We start from the raw sequence: 27378 nt of genomic DNA, 5'->3' as shown, positions 1-27378 counted from the left end.
TGTGAAGATGACAGACGATGAGCTTGTACATAACATTCACCTGGCTGTCAACTTCCTAGTGTCATTACTCAAGAAAAATTGCCAACACATTCGAGCTTTATATATTGAGAGCACCGTGGGCAAGCCCAGGCACCTGTATTAAGCCACATTCTAGGCTCATGCCTGTAACCTCAGCACTTTGGGAGGCCAAGGTGTGAGGATCACTTTAGGCTATGAATTCAAGACCATCTTGAGCAACAAAGCAAGGCTCCATCTCTATTTCAAATAATTTTTTAAAAGGCACATTCTAATAAATTCTACTGCCACCAAAAAACAAAAACAAAAACAAAAACAAAACAAAATAAAAACAATAAAGAAAAATTATCTGGAAGCTGAGTATGAAATGTGGTGTCAGGATTCTTCAATTCATTCCAATTTTCTGAAATCCATTAGATACAGTGCAACCAAACTATGCTTAGTAGCCACTGGGACAGACAGAAAATTCTAACTGGCCGGGCGCAGTGGTTCATGCCAGTAATCCCAGCACTTTGGGAGGCCCAGGTGGGCGGGTCACGAGGTCAGGAGATTGAGACCATCCTGGCTAACAGGGTGAAACCCTGTCTCTATTAAAATACAAAAAAATTAACCGGTCGTGGTGGCACGTGCCTGTAGTCCTAGCTACTTGGGAGGCTGAGGCAGGAGAATTGCTTGAACCTGGGAGGCGGAGGTTGCAGTGAGCCGAGATTGCACCACTGCACTCCAGCCTGGCAACAGAGCCGAGACTCAGTCTCAAAAAAAATAAAAAATAAAAAAATAAAAAAATTCTATAACTAAAGTGGAAACAGTTTTATGATAAGATAACATGTGCATGATGGAACAGAGTGAACATTTTTGCAAGACTTGTCAAAGCAAAATTCAAGACTTCAAACAAAAATGTGTACTTGGGAAGAGCAGTTGGTTTGTTTATATCCTCAGACCCTGGGCTATGCACTCACTTTACTCTGCTATTAGTAACGATAATAAAAAGAGCTAATACTTGATATATCTGTTAGGATAGGCTAGCTTATACAGTGGTAAACAAACAAACAAAACTCAATGGCAACACAATGCTTATTTCTTGCTTATGCTAAGTTATCCTCTGTGGGCTGGCAGAGAGCTCTTGTTTATCAGCTACACAGAAATCCAGGCTAATAGAGCAACCAACATCTTCAGCGTCAATAGTTGCCATGCCAGAGGGAAAGAGAAGCAGAAGAGTCTCAAAGCAACAAATAAATGCTTCAGAGACAAAGTAATCCATCCTTTCTGCTCAAACTCATTGGTCTTTCCCAATCACTTGAAGGCCAGGAAATAAAATCCTACCATGTGCTCAGAAGGCAAAACGCCAGAAATATTTAGTGAAGAGCACTAATTGTCTATCATTCACTATCTGCCAAGGGCTGTTCTAATTATATTACAGGCATTATCTCAGCTAAGCCTCATAATAATCTTGTGAAATAGGTACTATTATTGTTATCATCATTCCCATTTTATAGATGAAATAACTGAGGCACCAAGAGGCTAAGTAACCTGCTCAAAGTCACACAGATAATAGGTGGTAAAAGCTGAGGATTTAAACTGAAGCATTCTTGCCCCAGAGTCTGTGTGCTTAACTGCAAAGCCATGAGATCTCTCACTAGGTAGAAAAATTTGAGAAACACTGCCATAGGCAATGGAGAGCCACTAAAGGATTTTTTAAGCAGGAGAGTGTGAGTCAATCAGAATTGGCATTTAAAAGCTCCCTCTAGAGAGCACGGTGAAGGATTAATTTAACCAGATTTAGACTAAGGCAGGAAGGCTATTTGCAGAGTGAGGAGATGAAGATGGGGAGGGCTTGAACTAAGGTACAGTCACCACTCACTGCAATTAACTGAGTTTTGTTGTTGTTGTTGTTGTTGTTTGAGACAGGGTAACGGGGTACATTGGGGGTTGGAGGGGTGGTTCTTACTGTGTTGCCCAGGCTGGATTCCAACTCCTGGGCTCAAGTGATGCTCTGGCTCCGGCATCCTGAGTAGCTAGAACTACAGATATGTGCCACCACACCCAGTAACTAGTTAATCTTGACTGTCTATTTCAACTGAAAAATGGTTATGGTAATACCTGTTTGGATGGGTTTTCTCAGGAAAAACACCCCAATGAACTTGTGTGTTTTTAAAAGTCAAGTCCCCTAGGCATGGCTAGAAGGGAAGAGGCTTAGCCAGAAAATTTAATTGTTGTGATTAATAAAGTAATAGAAATGTTTAGTTTTCCTCTGATGAGCTGAAAGCTTTGAGGGGATCCTGGTCTTGGGAGAAAGTAAAGAAATGGAGGAGAGGGTTTCAATAGAGTTTAGATAACTCTTAGCATCTGCTTACTATCTTCCCTGATTAATTATTTCCATGGCAGCTAGAGTGACCTTTTAAAACCACAAATCGGATCATGCTGTTTCCCTCTCCCCAGTACAGTGCCTGATACTTAGAAATTTCTCAGTAACATTGTGCTCAGTGAATGAATGAATGAGTGAATGAAAACACAAGCCAGATGGCAGGTGGATCCCTAAGGAAAAGGACAGCTAATGAGAAATTATCTGTAGCAACGGTGGCTTTGGATGATGATGTTTAATAATCATTTTTAAGGAGTTGCCTGTTCTGTGCTATGCTTTAATCACTGTCCCCCACCCTTCCCAAATAACCTTCAGTAAGTCTGCCACACAAAACTCGCTGTTTTGTGAGAATTTAAGAAATGGGAGAAGAAACAAACTGTCTGGGCACCAGGCCAAACAATATCCAAAAAGGCAGGAGTCACAGAGGAGAGCTAATGAGTATTAGTGGGAGCAGGTATTCCAAGTGAGAGGTGACCAGAGTCCTCTGAAAATTTGGGGAGGGGGTGACGTTCCTATATCCTGGGTTAGGGGCTTGGACTCTTCTATTTGGCTGTTGGAAAAAACAAGCTGGAGGACTTTGGGGTATCAACAACCCTCAGGTTACATAAGGATGATAAGTAATTCATAGGGTTATTGTGAGGATTATGTTGGGATAATTCATGCAAAGCGCTTAACACAGTGCCTAGCGCATAGTAAGAGCTCAGTAAATGTTAGTTGTTGTCTTCCTTCACTTTCTTCCATTCCCTCCAGTCCCTTTCTACCAGGCTCCATTCATTCTCTTCCAAGGACACGCAGGGGGCGTGCCCACCCCTTCCCTCCGCCCCCACCCAAGCCCCGCCCCCCGCTTCTCCACGGATTGGTTCCCGAGAGGCGGAGCTGAAGGAAGAGCCCAGTGCGGCGCGGTGGGGGCGGGGCGCATGCGCGGGCTGGGCAGGGTGGAGGTGGGGAGGAAGAGCTGCCGGAAGTAGGAGGCGGAGGTGGTAGCGGAGCTGACGGCAGCTGCCAGGGAAACCGAGGCGCGGGACGCGAGGCCAGCAGACAGGCCGGCCAGAGGGTCATTTCTGCGTCCGGCACCCAGGAGGCTCGTGGTCCGCCTTTGCCTGGGCTGAGGGTCTCTGGCCCCGCAGCCTCTCTTGGACGCGGGCCTGTCCCTAAGCCCGCCAAGGGGCGCCGCGCCGAGGGGCTGCGGAGTGGGGGACGGACGCCCCCGACCCGGGAAGGGGCGTCCGGCGGGGCCGGAGGAGAGGGCTCTCCCCGCTCAGGAGGTGCCCCTGGGCGGGGGACCGGGAGTCCTCACCCCCGGACTGAGGCAGGGGTCTCTGGGGGCGAGGAGGGCGCGTCGCCCTCTGCCCCCGCCGGCACCCTGGCCATGACAGGCAAGTCGGTGAAGGACGTGGATCGGTACCAGGCTGTCCTGGCCAACCTGCTGCTGGAGGAGGATAACAAGTTTTGTGCAGATTGCCAGTCTAAAGGTAGCGCATCCCACCTGGCGGGCCAGGGGTCCAGCCGCGCCGGGGTGGTGGGTGTGGGCTGCGTGAAGAGGAGGTTTCTGAAGCTTAGGCCGCCCAACTTGGCTTATAAGTGGTAACGCGTGCTGCGCTTGCAATGAGCCTGCTGGGCTTTCTGCAGCTGGGGGGTTGGTATGGGGAGAGCTTGCGAGGGCGAGTGTGTGTGTGTCGGGGAGGGTGGAGGTGATGGTGCAGGTGGAAGTTGCCTGGCGTGTTCAGGTGAGAATGTCTGTATTTGAGGGCTCTGAATGAGTTCTGGGCCCGGCTGTCCAGACCTCCCAGCATGTCACTTGCAAAGCTGGGGATGAACTGCAGTGCGTGTGTGTGTGTGTATGTGTGTGTGTGTGTGACAGAGAGAGAGAGAATGACGAGGAGGAGGAGGAGGAGGGAAGTGAGATGGCGGAGAGGAAAACCGCTTAAATGATTTTTAAAGGTGGTGATTGTTGCTTCCTGCTATTTGGTTAGCAACTCCTGTCATTTTGCAGCCTCGCTAAGATCTGACAAGAGTGCTTAGGTGACTTTATTCTTCCTGGATGTGTGCAGCGGGAAACTGCCTTATGCGGTGACACAGTGCGGATTTCTAGGCAGTGTAGCCCTGGCTTGTAGAGTGCTTGTTGGAGGCCTATGTATGAGTGGTGGCAGAAACTAGCCGATTATGCCTGTAGTGCAGGATCCGTTTAATCAGTGGAGAGAGAAAGACGAATTCGATGAATTCATTGCTTCCATGGTGATTACACTTCTAAAGGTGAAATATGATCATTGTAAATTGGCAGAACCATTTAGTCGTTGTTTTCTGTGCCCTAGAAGATTCATGATTTCATACAATTAAAAGTCAGTACAATAGGAAATCTTGGTTATTAGTGAAATGTTGGCACTTGACATTTATACAAGCTTCTATGAATCTTTTTTTCCTGTATTTTCTAATTATTTTGGCATATAATTGGAGGATTGGGAAAATTATTTTCCCTTTGGTTGGGTAGAAATGGATAGTTATATTTTGAGGGCGACTATTAATTTACTTTTGTTCATAACGCAGTGGATTTGCCATGGTTGTTTGCCGCACAGCGTAGTGGGCATATACTATAAAACAAATATTCAGTTATATTCGTATTTATCTATTTTGAGAAAGGAAGGACATATTTAATTGATGCTTTCACTTAATTACCTTTTATTTTTGAAGAATAAGGTTATAAAAGGAGAACAGGGGAGGGATACATAGACACCTAGTAATGTATTTTAGTGACCTCTACCAATAGATAAATGGAATGTGCCATTAGGAAAACAAATTCCTAGACTTCTTTCCTGAATTTTTGCATTAGCAATAATTCATTTTAAAAAGTATTTTAGAATCAATTTATGTTGAGTAGGTTAGTTTCTTGATTCTTGTTACATCTTCTGTTAGGTCTATTGGAAGATTTGGTTTATTTTAGGAGTGTATCTTGGCTTTATTCAAATTCCCTTATGTCCTCATTTGACAGATCTTGAGTCACAGTGAAGCAACCCACTGGAGTGAGCATTGCTGCATTTGGAGAGTCAGATGCCATTTTGGTGACTAGAACCCCCCCCCCCCATTTCTCATGTTACCTTTATACTTACTCATATTCTAATAAAATACAGCATATGGAAGAGAGAGGCTGATTCACTACTTCTTCCTCCAAATTTCCATTGCTTTTTATTTATTTTATTTTTTATTTTTATTTTTTTGAGACAGAGTTTCGCTTTGTTGCCCAGGCTGGAGTGCAATGGTGCAATCTCGGCTCACTGCAACCTCCGCCTCCCAGGTTCAAGTGATTCTCCTGCCTCAGCCTCCCGAGTACCTGGGATTACAGGCGCCCGCCACCATGCCCAGCTGATTTTTGTATTTTTAGTAGAGACAGGGTTTCACCGTGTTGGCCAGGCTGGTCTTGAACTCCTGACCTCAGGGATCCACCCGCCTCAGCCTTCCAAAGTGCTGGGATTACAGGCGTGAGCCACCATGCCCAGCCCGAAATTTCCATTGCTTTTATTAATAAGCTTACTGGGGATCAGGTTATGAAATATCAGTTAATTCTTAATGAGAACTAGTAACTGCTGGCTTGTAAACTTTATTAACTACTGTTGATGGTAGAATCCTGGATCCTCAATTTCTTTTCAGAAATTCGTTTTACATTTTACGGGGTGGCTTCAGGGACTTGGTCATTGTATTAAAAATGAGATGACAATGGGTCAGTCATCTTTCAATTATGACAAATAGGCATTTGTTGAGGCCTCTGTTTATCCAATTTATGAATTACCTATCCCATTCCACCCCTCCAAGCCCTCTCACTCTTTTTCCCCTACTGTTTTCTAATTCTGGTTGTCATAATGATCATTTGGACAACTATCAGATTGTTGAAGGAAAAGATGTTTGGATCAATAAATTGTTACCTGTTAGCACTGATAAAAAATACATTTCATTGGAGGAGGAATTTAAAAAGTGTGGGCTAAAATGAGAATTGGGTTTCAGTTTATTTACCTGTATTCCTGTGTCCTTTCCTAAAAAATTGGAAGTTAACTGTACAGGATATGGTGAGTGATTGCTCATCTATTAATATCCAGTTAGATGATGTGGCATAGACTATCGACCTATGAGCAGGTATTTTTGCAGTGTTCCAAAATATAACTCTTTGGCAATGACTTTTATTTTTAAATTCTTATACTTATTTAGGAACATTTATTAGTTGACTTTTAAGGTAAGTGATTTAAACTTCAGAATAGAGGCTGGGTGTGGTGGCTTAAACCTGTAATCCCAGCACTTTGAGAGGCCAAGGAGGGAGGATCACTTGAGTCCAGGAGTTCAAGACCAGCCTGGGCAACATAGTGTGACCTTGTCTCTACAAATAATTAAAAAATTAGCTGGGTGTGGTGGTGTGCATCTGTGGTCGCAGCTACTCAGGAGGCTGAGGCAGGAGGATCACCTGGGCACCTGAGCCCAGGAGGTCGAAGCTGCAGTGAGCCATGATTGAGTGCCACTGTGCTGCAGCCTGAGTCAGAGAGCAAGACCTTGTCTCAAAAACAAAACACAACAAATAAACATCAGAATAGAGAACAGGCATGTGTTCTTTTTACTTCGTACAAGTTTTGTTGATCCTGGGGTTTTTAACTGTCCTGGGCACGAGTCTTAACCAGTTTCTGGGACCACTAAACCATACCAGTAATTTCAGTGTGGGAAAGGAAACTGCTTTGGGGCTGCCTATTTAAGAAATGGTATGATTTGCTCTAGGCTCAAGATGTGATTTCTTCACTACCCAAAGCCCTGGGGTTAATGTGACTTTTAGGGTGAACTTTTGGACTGACTTAGGTAGTGATAGAACAGAAGACAAAACTACTGCAAATTCCACATATGTCAATGATAACTCTGGCTGATTGCGACTGGGTTCCATTTTTGGGTATGGGTCATACTTCCTTTGTACTTGGGGTCATACTGGTCCAAGTTTTAACTTCTAGCTCAGCAGTTCCAGATTTTATCAGTGTGTCAGGAATAACTGCTAAGCCACCCCTTCAGAGACTGTGTTTTAAACTGGACACTATCTTACTTACCATGAAAGGATCTACAGTTGTCCTTTGGTATCCATGGGGGATTGGTTCCAGGAACCTTCTGGGGTACTAAAATCCACAGATGCTCAAGTCCCTGATATAAATGGTGTAGTGCTTGCATATAACTTATACACATCCTCCCTTATACTTTAAATCATCTCTAGATTACTTATGATATCTAATACAATGTTAATGTTATGCCAGTAGTTGTTACTCGGTATCATTTAGGGAATAATGAGAAGGAAAAAAGTCTGCACATGTTCTGTACAGATGCAACCATCCATTTTTTACTGAATATTTTCTTTCCTTTTTATTTTTTTTAGAGACAGGGTCTTGCTCTGCCGCCCAGGCTGGAGTGCAGTGGTGCGATTATAGCTCACTGTAGCCTCAGACTCCTGGGCTCAAGCTGTCCTCCCACTTAGCCTCCCAAAGTGCTGGGACTACAGGCGTGTGCCATGGGGCCCAGCCATTTTTTCGAATATTTTCAATCTGCAGTTGGTTGAATCCACAGATGCAGAACCCATTTCTAACGGAGGGCTGACTATACCTTTCTGATGACCTAAATATTTGTGTCCACTATTGGGACACTCCTTTCTTAGTGTCAAGGTTTGTGAGAAATTGAGAGCTGTTTGATGGGCAAAGATTTATTTACTGGCTTATCTACAATTGAGACAGGGTCTCACTATGTTTCTCAGGCTAGTTCTAACTCCTGAGCTGAAGAAGTCCTCCCATCTCAGCCTCCCAGAGTGCTGGGATTACAGGTGTGACACATCATACCCGGCAGAGCAAAGAGTTAAGAGTACAAGACATTTGATCATCTTGAGGAGTATTTACTTCAGACTGAAACACCACATGAAATTCTAGAGTCCGACAGAAAGTGTAATAATTTTTTGCTTTTCCCTTCTTCTGCTACATCCTATCTCTGAAATGTTTCACCCCACCCAACCACTGCCTCTGTTCCAACTCCTATTATATATTTTTAAATTTACATTTAAATGTACTTTTTGAAAAAGGTAGCACTTTCATGTAGTTCAAAATCCAAAAGGGCCAAAGGGGAATATGTGCGGTATAAAATCATTCTGCTGTCCCTGATCTCTGAGCCACCATTTTCACTCCGTGGAAGTAACAATTGTTGGCAATTTCTTTTCTTTTTTTTCTTTTTTTGAGACAGAGTTTCGCTCTTGTCGCCCAGGCTGGAGTGCAATGGCAAGATCTTGGTTCACTGCAACCTCTCCCTCCTGGGTTCAAGTGATTCTCCTGCCTCAGCCTCCCGAGTAGCTGGGCACCCACCACCACGCCCAGCTAATTTTTGTATTTTTAGTAGAGATGGAGTTTCACCATGTTGGTCAGGCTGGCCTCAAACTCCTGGCCTCGGGTGATCCACCAGCCTCAGCCTTCCAAAGTGCTTGGATTACAGGTGTGAGCCACCACACCTAGCCCATTGTTGGCAATTTCTTACGTGACTTTTAAGAGATAATGTATGCATAGACAAACAACTACATTTAAATATATTCCTTTGCAGTGCTTTTATGCAAATGGTAGCATATTACCCACAGCTCTTGACATCTGCATTTTTCAATCAACAGAACATGGAGAGCATTCACTTTCCATGCACATTGAGGAGTGCTTTGTTCTTTGAAGGTATTTTCTAAGGCTATGACCAAGTTGTCTTGACTAAGTTGAAAGATATTCTTAAATGATTTGGAAGACACTGCTCTCTCTCTTTTTTTTTTTTTTTTTTTTTTTGAGGCGGAGTCTTGCTGTGTGCAGTGGCGCAATCTTGGTTCACTGCAAACTCCACCTCCCGGGTTCCAGTTCTCCTGCCTCAGCCTCCTGAGTAGCGGGGATTACAGGCACCTGACTAATTTTTATATTTTTAGCAGAGACAAGGTTTCACCATGTTGTCCAGGCTGGTCTGGAACTCCTGACCTCAAGTGATCTGCCCACCTTGGCCTCCCAAAATGCTGGGATTACAGGCATGAGCCACCATGCCCAGCGGACACTGCTGTCTTTGAAGGCATCTTAGAAAGTGTCCTAGGCCCATAGACACATATAAGCCTACTGTTAAGATGGCAGAGAGGCAGAGTAATGGAAGAGTCTGTAGACTTGGTATTGGAACAGCCAGTTAAATTCCTTTACTTTGCTTATTGCAGCTTGGTGACCTGATTCCACATACCACCTAACTTTCTCAGCTTAATTTTCCTAGTTTGAAAAATGAAAGTGCCTTGTAAACTAATGTGTTACTCAAATGTCTGCATTATTTATTTTTACCATTGCTGATCATAAATTTTTTAATCTTGATTTTATTAGTTTTACTTTTGACTCTATTCCCTTGTAAGATAATCTGGTTACTGGAAGCCACAGTTAGAATGACTCACCCAGTAATTCCCTAGTCTTTAAGCCAAAACCATTTCCTATATATGGAGTTCTGGCATTTTTGCAAATGTGCTTTATGGTACCCTTGAGGATGGTCTCTGAATGTTTCCCGATTTCAAACTTGTAGGAAAGATTAGACCAGGGAATTTCTTTGTGTAGAAATTTTCTCATAGTTGTCTTAAATTTTAACTCATGTACATTAATCTTTAGCTTTGCTTTACGTTTGTTTTCTGTTGATAGCCAAGTCATTGCTTGTTAAATATTCCTTAGGAATGAACTTTCCTATCAATCTTAAATTATTTTAGCTGTATCTGTGCCACTTTTTTTTTTTTCTCTTTTGAGATGGAGTCTCGCTCTGTTGCCCAGGCTGGAGTGCAGTGGCATGGTCTTGGCTCACTGCAACCTCCGCTTCCCGGGTTCAAGCTACTCTCCTGCCTCAGCCTCCTGAGTAGCTGGGATTAGAGACGGCTAATATTTTGTATTTTTAGTAGAGAGGGGTTTCATCATGTTGGCCAGGCTGGTCTCGAACTCTTGACCTCAGGTGATCGCCCACCTTAGCCTCCCAAAGTACTGGGATTATAGGTGTGAGCTGCCATGCCCAGCCTGTGGCACCTTTTAAAAAGTAAAAATTTCAATGGCGCTAAACAACAGAAGGAGTTCTGCTTCCATTTCTAGTTGTTAAATGCCTTTCTCTAGCCAAGATCACATATATTTCTGGGTTTTTACAGCTAGTGCACTATAACTCTGACAGTCATGGTTAGATTGATAGTTTTACTGAAAGTGATTTATCAAAATCCCCATTAGATTGTCTTTTAATGTCAACATATTAAACCTGTTCCCTGAGAGATACTTTCCTATTTGTTCTCCTTGCCCTTTAAATACCATTTGGTGCCAGTGAGATGAAGAATAGAAAATGTAATATCTTTTAGGGGAACTTCGCAAGCCTGAGATCCCCCACTACATATAGTCATTCAGAAAATGTTTCTTAAGCACTTACTACCTACTTTTTCTCAGACATTGTACCGAGACATATAGATTAAAAGAAAGGGTCTTTGGTCTCAAGGATTTTACAGTCTAATGGGGAAGCAGATGCATACAAATATAAATGATGCAATATAGAAATTATTGTGGCATGGTATACAGGGAGAAATGAAAGCACTGAAGAAGGCAAAGAAGTCTTCCTCAGGAAGTCATGGCTTCAAAGAGAAAAGTAGGCTGTGTCTTAAAGGATAAGCATGACTTTGCCAAGCGAATTTAGGGAACTTTGCATTCTAGGAAGAGGGAACAGAATGTGCAAAGCCTTGAAGGTGCACTGTTTTGTGTGTGTGCGTGTGGGGATTCTTTAGTATATTTTGACTGCATGTTGAGGAGTGATGAGGGGTAGAGTTTGACAGGTAGTCAGGATCCTGTAAGGTTAAAACCTGAGCTCTGTGGTTGACTTGCTTCGTGGCATTGAGATGTTGAATATGCACTATGCTTTAGACTTCCTGTTGTGTAAGAAGCCCATAGTATTGTAGGTCCACCTGCCATTCACATGGGGTTATAAATATTGCAGGCATGAAACGCTTCCTGATCACTGAATAGTAAGAAAGGTCTGAGCATGGTGCCCATTAAATTCTCCATTGAAATGTACCTTTGTGGGTACATTAAATTATTTTAGCATAAGTCTAGTGAAGTGCCAGCAGTAGATATTATGTTATTTCTGGAGCTCTTGATGTTGATTTTTGAGGCTAAACATGCCCTTAGCCTCAAGCAGGTCATATTTGGAATACCTGATGTGTGCTCCTGGTTGCTCAGTTCTTAGGATGCATAAACAGGTAGCTGCAGTCTCATCTCTCAGTATATATACTTTTCAGCAAATCTTTTTTTTCTAGATAAATCAGAAAACTACCTTTTTTCTGCATTTTTCATCTGATGTCATTATGAAAATGTATGTAGGTGGCAGCTTTCTTGGGCACAGTTGTCTATATAACTGTTCATCACATGAGTCATTGTCTGTTTCTGTTCTTCTGCCTGAAAATTCCATCTTGGAAATCGTGTCATGCAATCGGTGACTGCGACATTCTACTTGTTATGTACACTGCCACTGGCTTTGTATGTTACGTTGATGGACTCTACCTGTGCTATGAGAAGAGATAAAGTGACTTATTGAGTCAGACTCAGTTCCTCCAAATGGTATTTCCTGTAAAAATGATGCCAAGCAAGAATCTGCATAAAACATGCATATGCTTTACACTGTAAGCATACAGTGCCTATCTTTTGTTATTGTGTCTGCTTAAATCCTTATCACAGTTGTATTACTGTTTGATCAAGTGGTCAGTTTAACTAGATACTAGCTTTGAAGAAGTTCTGTATTGGCCCCTGGAATGTGACAGTTCATACCACATTGAAAAGGTAAGAACCAAGTCTTTGTAGAGTAGAACATCTTAAAGTTAATCTACTTTTACCAAATTCCTCTATTGTTAAAGCAACAGTCCTGTATTGGTTAATTTTTAAAATCATAATGTGCCACACTTTACACATCCCTAGAATGTAAGCTAGGGGGAAGGGGCCTATGCCTGTTTTGTTCACTGTAGTGTTCCCAGCACCTAGAACAGTGCTTGGCACAGACCAGGCTCTCAGTAAATATTTGTTTGAATGCATGAATTGATTTTGTCATCTGTAAATGTTTTGTTTCATATTAGAAGAGATCTTTTCTAGGTTATCTGAATAATTGTTTTAATTCTTAGGAAAGCTATTAATTTTCTGAAAAATAAGTTTTAAAATATGTTTGGAAGGCCCTATGTCAGTCAAGGACCAGTCAGAGGAACAGAAGCCACTGTTGGTCTTATAAGCAGAGGGAATTTAAAATAGGGAGTAGGTTACAAGGCTGCTAGAAGAGCCAAGAAGCTGAACAGGGGCTGGTGAGGCACCCAATCGATTAGCAATGCCTGGGAACTACTATGCCCTCAAGGAAAATAGATGGTGCAGTGGTGTCATGAAGGGCTGGAAGTCCGAGTGGTCTGGTGTGAGCGGAAGCATGGAAAGAGGAGCTGTCTGGTGGCAGCTGGAAGTAGGCCGAGTGAGAGAGCGTATTACCCTGGCTGCTCCCTGGTCCTGCCTCTTATCCTCATCAGTGCCTCCCATTGATGGAACTTATCCCGAAATCAGTTGGCAAAGGGAGCCTGGGAGATGTAGTTCCCTGTGATCAAGCGGAGCAAGGGAGGGATCCCAGTGCAAACAGGCAAAGACACAAAGGCACTGAATTCTCCAAGATGTAATTTCTTTCCCCTTATAGTATTTGAATTATTCTGGACAAGAGAACAGAAGGGTTTTACAGCAGATACAACATTGCGTGCTTCTAAAGGATCTTGACTGTTGCTGAAACAATTATTAGTCCCAGGAAGTAATGTAACAACTCAGTCATAGTTTGTATACTTAGGGGGTATGACTAGGCAGATTGGCTCCTGTATTGAATATGTATTTGACTGTTGGCTGCTGCCAGGAGCAACTTATCGTTTGGTTACTCAGAAAATAAGTTCCCACCCTGTCAATTCTGGGAAGTCTTAGGTATGGTGTATCCACATTGAGTATATCTACAACTGGACAGCTTGAGTTAGTAACACAGAAGCCATACACAGAGAATGTTGAGGATTGCAGCCTTAAAACATGGTACAGCTCACTCTTTTTTTTTTCTTTCGTTTTTTTGGAGACAGAGTCTTGCTCTGTTGCCCAGGCTGGAGTGCTTTGATGCGATCTCAGCTCACTGCCACCTCTGGCTCCCGGGTTCAAGTGATTCTCATGCCTCAGCCTTCCAAGTAGCTGGGATTATAGGTGTATACCTCCATGCCCAGCTAATTATTTGTATTTTTGGTAGAGACAGGGTCTCACCACATTGGCCAGGCTGGTCTCAACTCCTGGCCTCAAGTGATCTACCCTCCTTGGCCTCCCAAAGTGCTGGGATTGCAGATGTGAGCCACCAAGCCCGGGCCTCAGCTCAGCGTTTTCTTTGTAGTTAAGGTAACTGCAGTGTGGCTGTTTTATCTTGTGCTGCATGTCAGTTTAACTAGTCTTATTGATTTGTTTGTTTTACCCCACAACTTCAGATAAGTTTGCACTGGGTGAGGGAGGCAAGATCACTGGGTCTGTTTTCTTCTACCCTGACCTGAAAAAATATTTTGTCTTGTAAGGAATGTTGCTGCTGCTCCATTTAAGGGCAGAGCTTTCCAAGTTGTGGCTACTTGTTTTCTACTTGATTATAAAAGTGTCTAATGAGTTATATGAGACAAGTTCAGCCCTTTCTAGAAGTGCTTTTTTTGTCAATCAGGTCACCTGCATTTGGGCCCTTGCTATATTAATGGAATTGGTGGAACTAGGCCAGCAGAGTTTTCAGTGCAGTGTGAGTATGTTGGCTTTTAGGCTGTTACTTCCCACAGAGGCCACAGATAAAGGACTCTCCTTGTTTGAGTGAAGTTACCAACTGTAACAATTGCATAGGTTTCCTTGTTTCTTTCTTTTCTCCAAAAAACTCATTTCCTCTTGGCAGGTGTTACTATAATTCACAGGTGTAATGAAAATGTAATTTGGGATTTGAAAAAGCTTATCAGACTGCTTCCCAGAGTACCGGTTCTTTTCAACTAACTGGTCCATTTCAACTTAAGAGGTCCATCTATGCATTTTTGAAGCTTCATATTTAATAAATATAATATTTCACTGCTGTGTTTGACTATTCCGTTTCCCACACTTTCTCCTTCCCTACCCCACTCTTCTGGATCCTGTGTTTCCCCCACAGGCTTTGTGAATGCCGGTCAACTGATGGCTGAACTGCAGGTCTCTCCCCAGTGGAAAGCCCCAGAGATGAGCCAGATCTGCCTCAGCTGTGGCCATCTGTCAGCGTAAGGTTGCTCTGGTGGTCGTCTTCAGTTTGTCCAGCTCTTCCCCTTATCCCCCATCCTCCCTCATGTGTGGCTGAAGCTTGCCCTGGAATCCCACCTTTTTAGCATGTCACTGGGTAGCAGTAGAATTTTATTATTGTTGCTTTTTTCATTTTCAATTAATGTTAAGTGGTTCTCTGACAAATTTTATTGACCATAGCCTTCTTTTCCCCTCAGTTTATAGATTTCCTATAAGAATTCTGGTTTGCTTTTAAATACATATAGAATACAGTTTATTTAAGTTCTGGATTTCATAAGCTTACTTGGAAAATACTTTTTTAAAAAAACATTTCAGGTCAAAGCTTCCAAAAAGAAATTTCTTAATCTGAAACAATGAGAACTGGGTTCCTCTGGCCTCATGTCATTTCCCCCTCACCCACAAACCAAATGTGTAATGCTCTCATTTTATGATGTATTGAAACAGTGAAGCAAATGTGAGAAGGAGAGAGACCTACTCTCAGCCGTAGCTGATAAGTGTGTCCTAGCATGGTGATTTGAGCAAATAGAGCACCTTTTCTTTTCCTTTTCTTCAAATAGCCATGCTGTCTTTTGCAGCAGTTGCTGGTGATGGAAGACCATAAATCCCCAGGCCTCTACCACAGAGCTTACATCTTTAGATGTGGGTTTACATGTTAATCCTACAATGTTACTTCACCTCAGTGGTCTGAAGTGCACACACAGTACATTTTGTTGTTTAACTTCCTCTTTTCTTGTCTAACTGGAAGTCCCCAAATGTGTGGATTTAGAAATGAGTTCTCTAGTGTTTCTAGTTTTGAGTTAAGGAAATTTTGTCTTAATATTATTTAGGTGGTTGTTTTTGTTCTATGCCTTCAAAAATAATTTCTTACAGAATTTTCTGTGTGAACTAGTGACATCATATGCTGTAGTATAAAGCTTGCAGAGAAGGGGGCATTGGTGTCTTTTTGTTGTTGTTGACACTTTATCACTCCTTATAACTGACACAAACCCTGAGAAGAGAAACAGGAAGGAAACTCCCTGTTCTTACCATGATGCTTTTGTTCAAAATAGCTGAAAACAGCAGAGCTGACGGAAACCAATTTGAGTGTGACGGCTGATTTAAGAAAGGATGAATTAAGAGATTCAGGCTCTTCTGCTATGTTGAAATCATTTTTACTGAAAGATTAGCTGTTTGGAACAGGGATTGACTTTGTCTCTCTGAAAGTAGGCATGAAGAGTTCGGTTAGAGGAACCGTTACAGATGGAGGAGAAACTTAAGGAAAGGTCTTTCCTGTAGTGTGACTACAGTATTAACATTCCCAGATTATATGAAAGAGAAGGGAAGCTTCAGTAAATGAAACATTGGAATCAGGAAGACTCCAGCTTGGCTCCTCTGAGCATTCTAACTTGTTCTGAGCCTAGTCTCAACAGAAGTAGCCTGACACAAGTGGCTCAGATCAAGGGTCCATATTACGGGCAGAGTAAAAATAGGTCCCAGTTTCATTAGACTTCTCATACATTTAAGGAAAAAAAGATTTGTTGCCATAGGAACAGACCAGTTGTTTTCTGTCTTGTGGGATTTTAGGAGCTGGGGAGATGGGAGGATCCCTGTGCTTATAACCTAAACATCAGTAAATGCTGGTTTTTTTAAAACAACAACAACAACTTTCTCTTTTATGATTCTGAAACCTATCCATGATAAAAATCACTGGAAAGTATGAAAAATATAATGATGCTGAAGGTATTTTTCATAATTCTTTTTTTTTTTTTTTTTGGAGACAAGGTCTCTCACTCCGTCGCCCAGGCTGGAGTACCAGTGGCACGATCTCAGCTCACTGCAGCCTCTGTCTATCAGGCTTAAGCAGTTCTTCTGTCTCAGCCTTCATAGTAGCTGGGACTACAGGTGCACACCACCACGCCCAGCTAATTTTTGTATTTTTAGTACCGACAGGGTTTTGCCATGTTGCCCAGGCTATCTCGAACTCCTGAGCTCACATCATCTGCCTGCCTCGGCCTGCCGGAGTGCTGGGGTTACAGGCATCAACCACCATGCCCAGCCTTAGTTTTCATAATTCTTATCACCCATTTACTTGAGCTTATACCATAATGATTTTATATCATTCTTTTTTGCTTAACATTTATTATAAGCTTATTTCATGACATTAAAAACATGTAAATACCTTTATTGTATCCCATCATTGGAATATGTCATTATCTCTTGCCCAATTGTTAATATTTGAGTTTTCAATTTTTTAACAATACAAATAAGGAAGTATAAATTTTTGTGTTGTTGTTAGAGTGATGGGTTATTTATGTGTTCAGATTTGAGTAGTCAAGTGGGCCCTCTCATTTAAAAAGTTACCAAGGGGATTCTCTGGGTTGAGCCCACGTAGAGATAGATGGCTTTGCTATGGTCATTATCATTCTGAACTGCTTCATTGCAGTAGATGTCTGCTGAGGCAAGGAATGGGGAATTCGGGAGAACCCTGGTTTCCCCATAAGGGACATAAGGAACAGCTTTATGGGTCATACCACAGCAAGATGGGCCGGCACTTTCACATTGAGAGGTGACAGCGTGCTGGCAGCCCTCACAGCCCTCGCTCGCTCTCGGCGCCTCCTCGGCCTCGGCACCCACTCTGGCCGCACTTGAGGAGCCCTTCAGCCCACTGCTGCACTGTGGGAGCCCCTTCCTGGGCTGGCCGAGGCCGGAGCTGGCTCCCTCAGCTTGCAGGGAGGTGTGGAGGGAGCCAGCTCCGGGAACCGGGGCTGTGCGTGGCACTTGCGGGCCAGCCGGAGTTCCGGGTGGGCGTGGGCTTGGCGGGCCCCGCACTTGGAGCGGCCGGCGGGCCCCCGGGCAATGAGGGGCTTAGCACCTGGGCCAGCGGCTGCGGAGGGTGTGCTGGGTCCCCCAGCAGTGCCGGCCCACCGGCGCTGCGCTTGATTTCTCACCAGGCCTTAGCTGCCTTCCCACAGGGCAGGACTTGGGACCTGCAGCCCCCCATGCTGAGCCTCCCCCCGCCTCCGTGGGCTCCTGTGCAGCCCGAGCCTCCCCGAGGAGTGCCGCCCCCTGCTCCATGGCGCCCAGTCCCATCGACCACCCAAGGGCTGAGGAGTGTGGGCGCACTGCGCTGGACTGTCAGGCAGCTGCACCTGCAGCCCGGGTGCGAGATCCACTGGGTGAAGCCAGCTGGGCTCCTGAGTCTGGTGGGGACTTGGAGAACCTTTATGTCTAGCTAAGGGATTGTAAATACACCAATGGGCACTCTGTGTCTAGCTCAAGGTTTGTAAACACACCAATCAGCACCCTGTGTCTAGTTCAGGGTTTGTGAATGCACCAATGGACACTGTGTATCTAGCTACTCTGGTGGGGCCTTGGAGAACCTTTATGTCTAGCTCAGGGATTGTAAATACACCAATCGGCACTCTGTAATCTGTCTGAAGGTTTGTAAACACACAGATCAGCACCCTGTGTCTAGCTCAGGGTTTGTGAATGCACCAATCGACACTCTGTATCTAGCTACTGTGGTGGGGACTTGGAGAACCTTTGTGTGGACACTCTGTATCTAGCTACTCTGGTGGGGATTTGGAGAACCTTTGTGTCCACACTCTGTATCTAGCTAATCTGGTGGGGACGTGGAGAACCTTTGTGTCTAGCTCAGGGGTTGTAAACACACCAATCAGCACCCTGTCAAAACAGACCACTGGGCTCTACCAATCAGCAGGATGTGGGTGGGGCCAGATAAGAGAATAAAAGCAGGCTGCCCAAGCCAGCGGTGGCAACCTGCTCTGGTCCCCTTCCACACTGTGGAAGCTTTGTTCTTTTGCTCTTTGCAATAAATCTTGCTGCTGCTCACTCTTTGGGTCCACACGGTCTTTATGAGCTGCAACACTCACCGCAAAGGTCTGCAGCTTCACTCCTGAGCCAGCGAGACCACGAACCCCACCAGAAGGAAGAAACTCGGAACACATCCGAACATCAGAAGGAACAAACTCCGGACACACCGCCTTTAAGAACTGTAACAACTCACTGGGAGTGTCCGCGGCTTCATTCTGGAAGTCAGTGAGACCAAGAACCCACCAATTCCGGACACAACATTATATACCTGATGTGCGGAAATACCCTTGCGCCATTGACTAGCATCTTATGTTGTTTATACAGTCCTCATTCACTTAAACTTAGTCCTCTAGGAAGGTGGATTAGAGGTCCTGCATTAGTAGAAAGGAGGTAACAGCTACTGCTTTTTTTTTTTTTTTTTTTTTTTGAAGAAGGGCCCTCCTTAGACTGGAGATGAGGACAGGGACTCTGTTTTCATGTCTATCTGCATACTTAATGCACAGTGTCTGGCACATAGTGTCTATGTCCCTATTATGAGCAGCATTATTCTGTTAATGTGTGTTCAGGTCATATGCTTTGTTTTGTTTTTTGATAGTCACCCTCATATTATTAGCCCAGATAGCTGAAGATCTGTGACACTCCAGGAAGCTGAGCAGGTGAATCTCATGGTTGCTTTGTGGTAATTGCTTCTTTGTGCCATTTCATTTCTGTGCTTCTGCCACCTGTGCTGCTTTGAAAGCTGGAGCTAGACATGAAGCGAATCCTCTGCCCTCTCAGTAGGAGGTTTTGGTGTGACACATCATCTTGGGGAAAAATGTAGCATGAAGTGTGAAAGAGGAGGCTGAAATAGCAGTCCTTTAGCCCTTTTGTGGGATGGGAGTAAATATTTAGACATTGTTCTCAGGTGCTGTAGAATTTAGTAACCTTGCAGCAGTTTTAGAAACTCCCCTTGTGCCCACTGGAACAGGTTTGTTTAGAGAATCTTACTTGGGCTCTTTTGAAATTGTGATGCCCCCCTCCTCCACCCACTCCCCCCTCCCCCCGCCAGACCTGCCCTGGGTTCATCTGCCTAATGTTCCCTTTGCAGGATCTTTGTATTCACATGGCTGGTATCTTTGCCCCACCCCCTTGTGCCATATCTTTTGACCTCTACCTCATTGTGTTCTATTCTGAAACGCCTGGGTTTTGAAACATCGTGGTGAATGTTTTCTTTTTCAAAGGGCAAATCTCCATCTTTTGCTCTCCTCCCTTAAGCCAGGGCTGTTTTGATGACTGATATTCTGCACACCACTGGACTAACCAGTCATCTGTACTTTGATCCCAGAATTCATTTTGATTCTGCTGTTTGTTTAGAACTGAAAGCTTTCTAGCTTGTTTGGATGTGGTTGTGATTCAGTGAAACTGGCACTGATTTTCCATCTGTTTGCCATTGGTTGGGACTTCTCCAATGTGTTAGGAAAGCTGCTGTGCTGAGTTGCGAAGAGAAATTCACATGTCCATGGTCTTGCACAAGGGCTCATTTGCTCACTTAGAAGGTTTTGTGTAGAGCTTCTGCCTGGGTGAAAGACATGAGCTTCCCTGGAAACAATTGAAAAACATTTTCTGCCTGGCCACTCAGTCTTGAGCTCTAGTAGATTACACTGTTTTTCCCTTCTGGGCTTCTTTTTGAAGAAGAGGAGTGTGGATGGGAAGAAGTCTTCACAATCAGTCTCAGATTCCCAGCAGCAGAGAGTGAGTTGTGTGTTGTAATAATAAAAAAAAGAACACGATATCAATTTAGTGACCATTATTGAGCATCTACTATGTATAACACACATTTGGGTATGTAAAGGTGATTCTAATTTCAGTCTAGCTGATCCTTTCTTCTGTGAACTTGGGCAAATGACTTGACCTCTCTAGGCCTTAGTTTCTCCAACTGTGCTTAGACTAGATCATTCCTAAGGTTTGTTACAATTTTAGAATTTTGTACTCTAAACGTGTATCTGTTTGTTACAGAACAAGAGAAGAGGCTTTTCCACAAAATTGACATATTCTTATGTCTCACTTCAAACTAAATGGCTTAAAAATGGTTCCTCTAGAGCAGGATTTCTCAACCTCTGACTATTGACATTTTGGGTGATTCCTTGTTGTGGGCACTGTCCAGGGCATTTTAGAATGTTTAGAAGCCAGCATTCCTGTCCTCTGCCCACTAGATGCCAGTAGCTCTTCCCCACACCTCTCCCAGTTGTGACAACCAAAAATGTCTCTAGACATCAGCATTGCCCCTTGAGGGGAAATTGTTTCTGTTGGGAGCCATTGGTCTAGAGGGACAAAGATGGGACTATTTGAATATGGGCTGTTTTTAATATCAGTTTTCATATTGTTTCACTATTGCTTATTACCTGTTTAATCAGTAAGCGTGCATTAAGTGTATACTATACACAGATGAATGCCGACACTTGATTATGAAGGACTTTAATGACCATGTCAAGTTTTTAAATGTTGAGTCCACCTGGCCAACTTTGAAATGATTGCCCAGCTGTTAGCACAGCAGTCCCTACACGCCTACACCCACCAGCCTGCTATTAGCCTTGGTCAGGGTAATGATTGAAATGTATGAAAGCATTCACTCGCAAAGGCTATCAGGTAGCAACCTAGGAAGGCCCTGGGATTGTGAGTTATGGATCGGGACTGGGTCTTGTGCATCCAGAATCTAGTATTATGATAGTTATCCCTTCAGCTTCCTAGGGGAAAAAAATCCCTCATCAATGTGGTGAGGTGAGGAATCATCCTAGGGATGGAGGAGGAAGAGCAATCTCACTGGACAATGACCATATCACCCTTTTTAGTAGCTTCTTCTAAACATAGGCCCTTTCCCTCCCGCAGTGGGCAGGCTCACTTTGCAGCTTTAGTTTTTTGTTTTGTTTTGTTTTGTTTTTGTTTTTAAATATATGAGTAGAAACTGGTTGTTGCAAAGAGGAAGTTAACCTGAAGTAACCTAAAAATGTAAAGAACTGAATGTCCCCAGGAGATGAAGACAGTAACTTGAGAACCAAGTTTGCCTATATTACCTGAAGTGAGGTCACTAGGAAATTGGTTTAATTATAATACCAAGTTTTGAAATATCAGGTCCACCTGGCTGACTTTGAAATGATTTGGCCAGCTGTTAGCTCAGCAGTCCCTCTCTGCACACCAACTCCACCCAGCCTGTTGTTAGCCATTGAAGTGGTGGTTGAAATGCATTAGATTGCCCAAGAAATCTAATCTTTGGACTTGCTACATTTGCTATAAAATATCAGTTTAGGTTTAATAACTTTGAATTTGCTCCCAGTACCCCCAGATTTTCTCATCTGTTTTAAATTCACATTCTTCACCCGGTCGGGTGCAGAATGGTGCTTCTCGCTGATTGGGGTAGAGTGTGTTCTGTGAGCATCTTTGCTGGGATGCTCTGGGATTCCAAAGCCATGATTCAGACACTTAAGCCTTTGTCAGTCCCTATCCTTAGGTCCTGGCAGGCTCTGTGTTCCATTCCAGCTGAGCCTTTGCTGGGCCTTTGCTGGAGTAATTACCCACATGGAGTCTTCAAGCCAAACAATTGTTTGTACTGAGATAGTCTCACTGTTTGGCTCCTAATGAAATAATCTCTTTCCTGCCCTCCATGAAAGCAGCTATTTTTTGTGTCCTCCCTCCCCTATTCAGAGAAGCCATGTCTCATCCACCACTCTTCCAGCTTATTCATAAATGCTTTAAGCAGGGTCTTTGTGTAAAGGAAATTGGCTGGAGCTGAAATATCATAGGCTAACCAGGAGACAAGGAGCATTAAGGACACCCTTTCCCTTGACTTTCTATTTAGGGTATTTAAATTACCTTTGTGTGATTTTTCTGTAATAAGCGATCTAAAACTTAAATCCACATAAGCAAAATAGTCATACTAGGTTTTTAAAAAGTATACTAAATTAGGCCGGGCTCAGTGGCTCATGCCTGTAATCCCAGCACGTTGGGAGGCTGAGGCAGGTGCATCACTAGGTCAGGAGATGGAGACCATCCTAACATGGCGAAACCCCGCCGTCTCTACTAAAGATACAAAAAATTAGCCAGGCGTGGTGGCATGCACCTGTAGTCCCAGGTACTCGGGAGGCTGAGGCAGGAGAATAGCTTGAACCCGGGAGGCGGGGGTTGCAGTGAGCCAAGATCACGCCACTGCACTCCAGCCTGGGTGACAGAGCGTGAATCCATCTCAAAAAAATATATATATACTAAATTAGTATACTTTTATTATTGTTGTTACCTAAAGGAGCTCTCAAAAATAGAAGCTGGCCAGGCGTGGTAGCACATGCCTATAGTCCCAGCTACTCGAGAAGCTGAGGTGGGAGGATTGCTTGAGCATAGGAGATTGAGGCTGCACTGCACTCTAGCTTGGGCAACAAAGCAAGACCCTATCTTAGAAGAACAAACAAAAAACCCAACAACAGAACAACCACAAATGAGTGAGTGCAGCAGGAGAGGCAGCAGAATGCTGTGGGAGTTGGAATAGGAAGGAGAAAAGGCTCCATGGGGAAAGTGGGCAGAGCAAGATTTGCACAAAAAGATGTTTTGCAAATAGAGGAAATAGGCCCTGTAAAGCTATTTGTGAGAGACTGTAAGTTGATCAACAAAGTGTAAGTAGTTCTTCTAACTCTTTTTTTTTTTTTTTTTTTTTTTTTTGAGACAGAGTCTTGCTCAGTCACCCAGGCTGGAGTACAGTGGCTCAATCTTGGCTCACTGCAACCTCCACCTCCCAGGTTCAAGCGATTCCCCTGCCTCAGCCTCCCAAATAGTTAGAATTACAGGCATGAGCCACAATGCCTGCCAAATTTTTGTATTTTTAGTAGAGATGGGGTTTCAGCATGTTGGCCAGGCTAGTCTTGAACCCCTGACCTCAGGTGATCCACCAGCCTTAGCATCCCAAAATGCTGGGATTACAGGCGTGAGGCACCGCGCCCGGCCTCTTCTAACCTTTTTAAGGAGTATTTGCGTGAACAGAATCAATGAGTTTCTTCAAATTAACTCCTGACAATAATCTAAGTGGTCTCCATTTTCTGATTCACCCTTTTTTCCAATTCCAAGTTGCCATTATCCATGTAATTGGCTCTAAAGAGAGCAAGGAAATCTATCTTCTCCAGGAGTTTCATAGATTTTTAGCTGGCTCTCTTTATCATTTGCAACTGAGTTCATTCATATGCTTGTTTTCAAGAATTTTTTCCTTCAGTTCCAGAACTCTTTGCTTCCATCCTGTGATTTCTTGGGAGCACAGTTCTAAGCTTTCTTAAGATAAGTGTTTCAATCACACCATCTCCCATTTCCCTCAGAAGTTGTTCTCCTCTTATGTGGTGTGTTTAGGTGTTTGGGGTGCCAGTCACTAGGGATTGGAAGGATTTTGATGAATCTTCAAGTAACCGTGTCTTGAAGGTTAGCCATCATCAGTTCACTCCATGAAATGAAAACTTAAGGGGGTCCACTTTTGCTCTTTTTTGAAGAAGTCTATTGTCCTCAAAGGAAGAGGTGGACCTGTTCAGATTTTTAAGTTTTGTCTTATTCAGTGTTTGTAGCATCAAGGGACTGGCCTCTCACGGAAGCAACTGGGGGCTTCATTGGCTTATGCAATCAGTCTCATCTCACTGACTTTACAAGGTTCTTCAATACTGGCAGAAAATCTCTTGGCTAGCTCTTTCTCCCTCCTTAAAATATGTTGGCTCTTTACTATAAAAACAATCATAGCAGCACATACCAGAATCTCCTAGGGAAACCTCCAAAGACTTGGGCCTTGTCTCAGCTCTCAGACATTACCACCAAGAGCACTGCATAGCTTCCCCAGCACCAACTGGAAAGAATTCTTTTTTATGATGATATAATTGACAATGAAAATTGTGTATGTTTACAGTATACAGTGTGGTGTTTTGATATATGTGTACATTGATTTTTGTGGCAGTCAGGAGGTCCTCTAGGTGGAACAGGGACTCACCACACCCAAGAGTCCCTCTGTCTGTATCCCATCCCCAAATCAGAAAAAGTCCTGTGGGTCTCTGTGGGTAGTATTCACTCTCTCAGATTCCTTTGTGAGTCAGGAACATGACACACAGTTTTAAGAGGAAGTGATGTCACTGTTGGTGTATAGAAGTGAGAAGAGGAGTAATGAGAATTAAAGACCCAGATCACAGGAGAATTTAAGCCATACTTAGAAGTTTGGAGTTCAGTTGATGGTGGGGGGTCCAGTGACATAGCTTTGAATGGGGTGATGACATTATCAGAACATATGTTGGCAGAATGTCCTTTTCAAAGCCAACAAAGTCCAAACTAGTATCTCATTCTTTCCCTCCTGAAGTCACCTGGGAAATTGAGTTGATAATAATGATACAGGATGACTGATTGATAGTTCTTTATTCCCAGAAACATCACCTAAGTATACACTAGTTACCTTCCACTGCTGGCAGAGACAGCAAGGAAGAGTCACAATAAATCCCTACCTGTTAATAATAAACCAATGGCCAGGCCCAGTGGCTCATGCCTGTAATCCTAGTACTTTGGTAGGCCAAGGTGGGAAGATCACTTGAGCCCAAGAGTTCAAAACCAGCCTGGGCAACATAGCAAGACCTCACCTCTACAAAATAATAATAATAATAATAATAATAATAATAATAATAATAATAAACCAGGGCAGTAAGATTAATGTGGAGCCAAATTTACTAAAAGTTAATTGCCTTCCCTTCAACCTTTTCGGAGTAGTTTAATGAATTTTTGAGATACAGTGACTATCTTTTAGAAGAGGTAGATTTGAGATAATCTGGTTAAGATATATTGACTTGTCAGAGAGGTATATTGACTTGTCTAAAGTCACACAGGAAATTAGTGCTGTAGTTTAGATAATTCGTATCTTTAGCTCTGTAGATAAGAAGGGCCAGTTAAATAACATGAGAAAGATGAAGAATGCCTCCTTCCTTTCTCCTAGTAGACTTCAGTCTGCTTTCCTGTTGATTTCTTTGTGTTACGCGCTTTAATGTTTTTTGAGATAAGCCATTTTAAGTTAACTGCTTAATTAGTTTCAGACATAGATTGACTAATCATTTCATTAGTGAGTACTTAGCAGTGTTCTACTTCCCTTAACCTCCTTTTTCCGGTTACCTGGTAGGAAGATAATGTTGCTTTGCTTCATCTCCATTGATAATCACAGCAGTCTGTCTAATTGCTATGTCTGTTCTATCATTGAGCTCCTGGATTAAATTGGTTCAGCGGGCTTGTATTTTGGTTGAGTGTATAAGTGGCTGCTTTCTTCTGCTAGAATCTCCAAACCTCCATCTTTATCTTGCATACTTTGGTATATTATATAAGTATGGGGGGAGTAAAAAGCAGCACCAGGATATCAAAATGGTAGGAAGACAGATTAATGGGACTCCGTATAAGGAAGGCCTCTCTAATAGCCGGTGCTGTCTAATAGACAAACCGACTACCTTTTGAAATGGTACATAACTGACTTAGCATTGGACAAGCCAGGTGATCACCCCTAGAAGGAGGGTGCATTCAGTGGGAGGCTGGACCCAAGAGGACTTCTAAAGTCCTTTCCACCTCTGATTTTCTAATTTAAAATTTCTTGGTGTAGGATTTACCTTTATTCTCTAACCAGTCTCAGACATGTTTTAATTTTCTTTGTCTCAGACATTTTTAAGCTTAACTTATGCTCTTTTTTCAACTGTACAAATGTAGACAGTGTTTCTTTTTGACAAACGGAAACAACATTCTTGCAAGATGGCCCAGATGGAAAGGGACTTCTCTTGCAAGTGTTCTGAAAGCAGAGGTTGATTGCATAAGCCTTTATTTTGGTCTCATGGTTCCTTAAAATGTTTGTACTTACAGAAGTTCAAAGTTACTGTTTATTGTTATTTTGGAATAAGGAACTTGATGAACTCTCTTTTGTGTAGATGAAAACATAGAGGTAAACATACCTCTCAGCAGCCCTACATAATTTTTCCAAGATCCCACTGGTGTTTCTGTGTATTCTTCCTTTTCAGTGAATCAGAGAATGGAGGGATATAATGAGTGGAACTGAGGTAACTGGCACTAGATTTGTTCTTAAAACAAATACTGCTGCTTTTTTTACTTTGACTTCCAAATTTTGGGTCAGAATTAATGACAAGCTGTGTCACGTAGAATTAATTTCTTATAAAATCCGAGTTTGTTGATTTAGGTTTTTCCTTATGTGTATGTTGCATTTAACCAGTTTTCAGTGCCTAGTGTAGGCTCCATGAACCGAATTTGATTCCGTGTTTTAGGTTCCTCAAGACCTAACATCTTCATAGATCGTTTATTTCATTTTACGTTTTCAGAACCATTGAACGGTAAGCAGGAAAGGACCTAAAAATTACTGCAAATCATCTACCGTAGTAGTAGGACTGTAGTAGTAGAAAGAACTGTAGGGCTCATTGTTCACCCAATTCACCACATGGGGATCATTTCTCTACCATCCCTGAGAACTGATTACCAAGCCTCTGTTTGAACACTGCACTAACTGAGATTTTACAATTTCTGGATATGCTGCATTGGTTTTTACACAACCTTAATTGTTAGAAAATTTTTCCCCAGAGTGTGCTAAAATCAACTTCTACTCCTTGGTGCCAGTTCTGCTTTTGAAGCCTTTCCAAAGTAACCTAATCCGTTTTCTGTGTTATAGCTATCCTTTAAGGCATTTGAAAACTTCTCCCTTCATTTTGCAAAACAGGAAAAATATATACATTTATGTTGCTTATTGATGAATTCATTTAACACACATTTATTGTGTACCATCTTCTGTTTGCTAGCATTGTGTCAAGTGTTTGGGATAAATGATGAAGGAACATTGTCATTGCC

General features: G+C 43.0%; 1 protein-coding gene across 2 annotated transcripts in view; it reads left to right on the top strand.

Annotated features, from left to right (window-relative positions):
- Positions 1 to 3323: 3323 nt before the first annotated feature.
- The window catches only part of SMAP2 (small ArfGAP2), a 49758-nt gene continuing 25703 nt past the window's right edge, over positions 3324 to 27378 (top strand). The window contains exon 1 of one of the 2 annotated variants that reach the window (XM_054537456.1): positions 3324 to 3849. In XM_054537456.1, coding sequence (XP_054393431.1) covers positions 3747 to 3849 — 103 coding nt within the window. In that variant the 5' untranslated portion in view covers positions 3324 to 3746. The remainder of the gene's footprint in view (positions 3850 to 27378) is intronic. The other variant, XM_002810985.5, reaches the window with a different exon arrangement.

The sequence above is a fragment of the Pongo abelii genome, chromosome 1 (assembly GCF_028885655.2).
Source record: "Pongo abelii isolate AG06213 chromosome 1, NHGRI_mPonAbe1-v2.0_pri, whole genome shotgun sequence".
Classification (NCBI taxonomy): domain Eukaryota; kingdom Metazoa; phylum Chordata; class Mammalia; order Primates; family Hominidae; genus Pongo; species Pongo abelii.
Note: the sequence above shows the minus strand (reverse complement) of the source record. Positions and strands in the feature narration are given on the sequence as shown.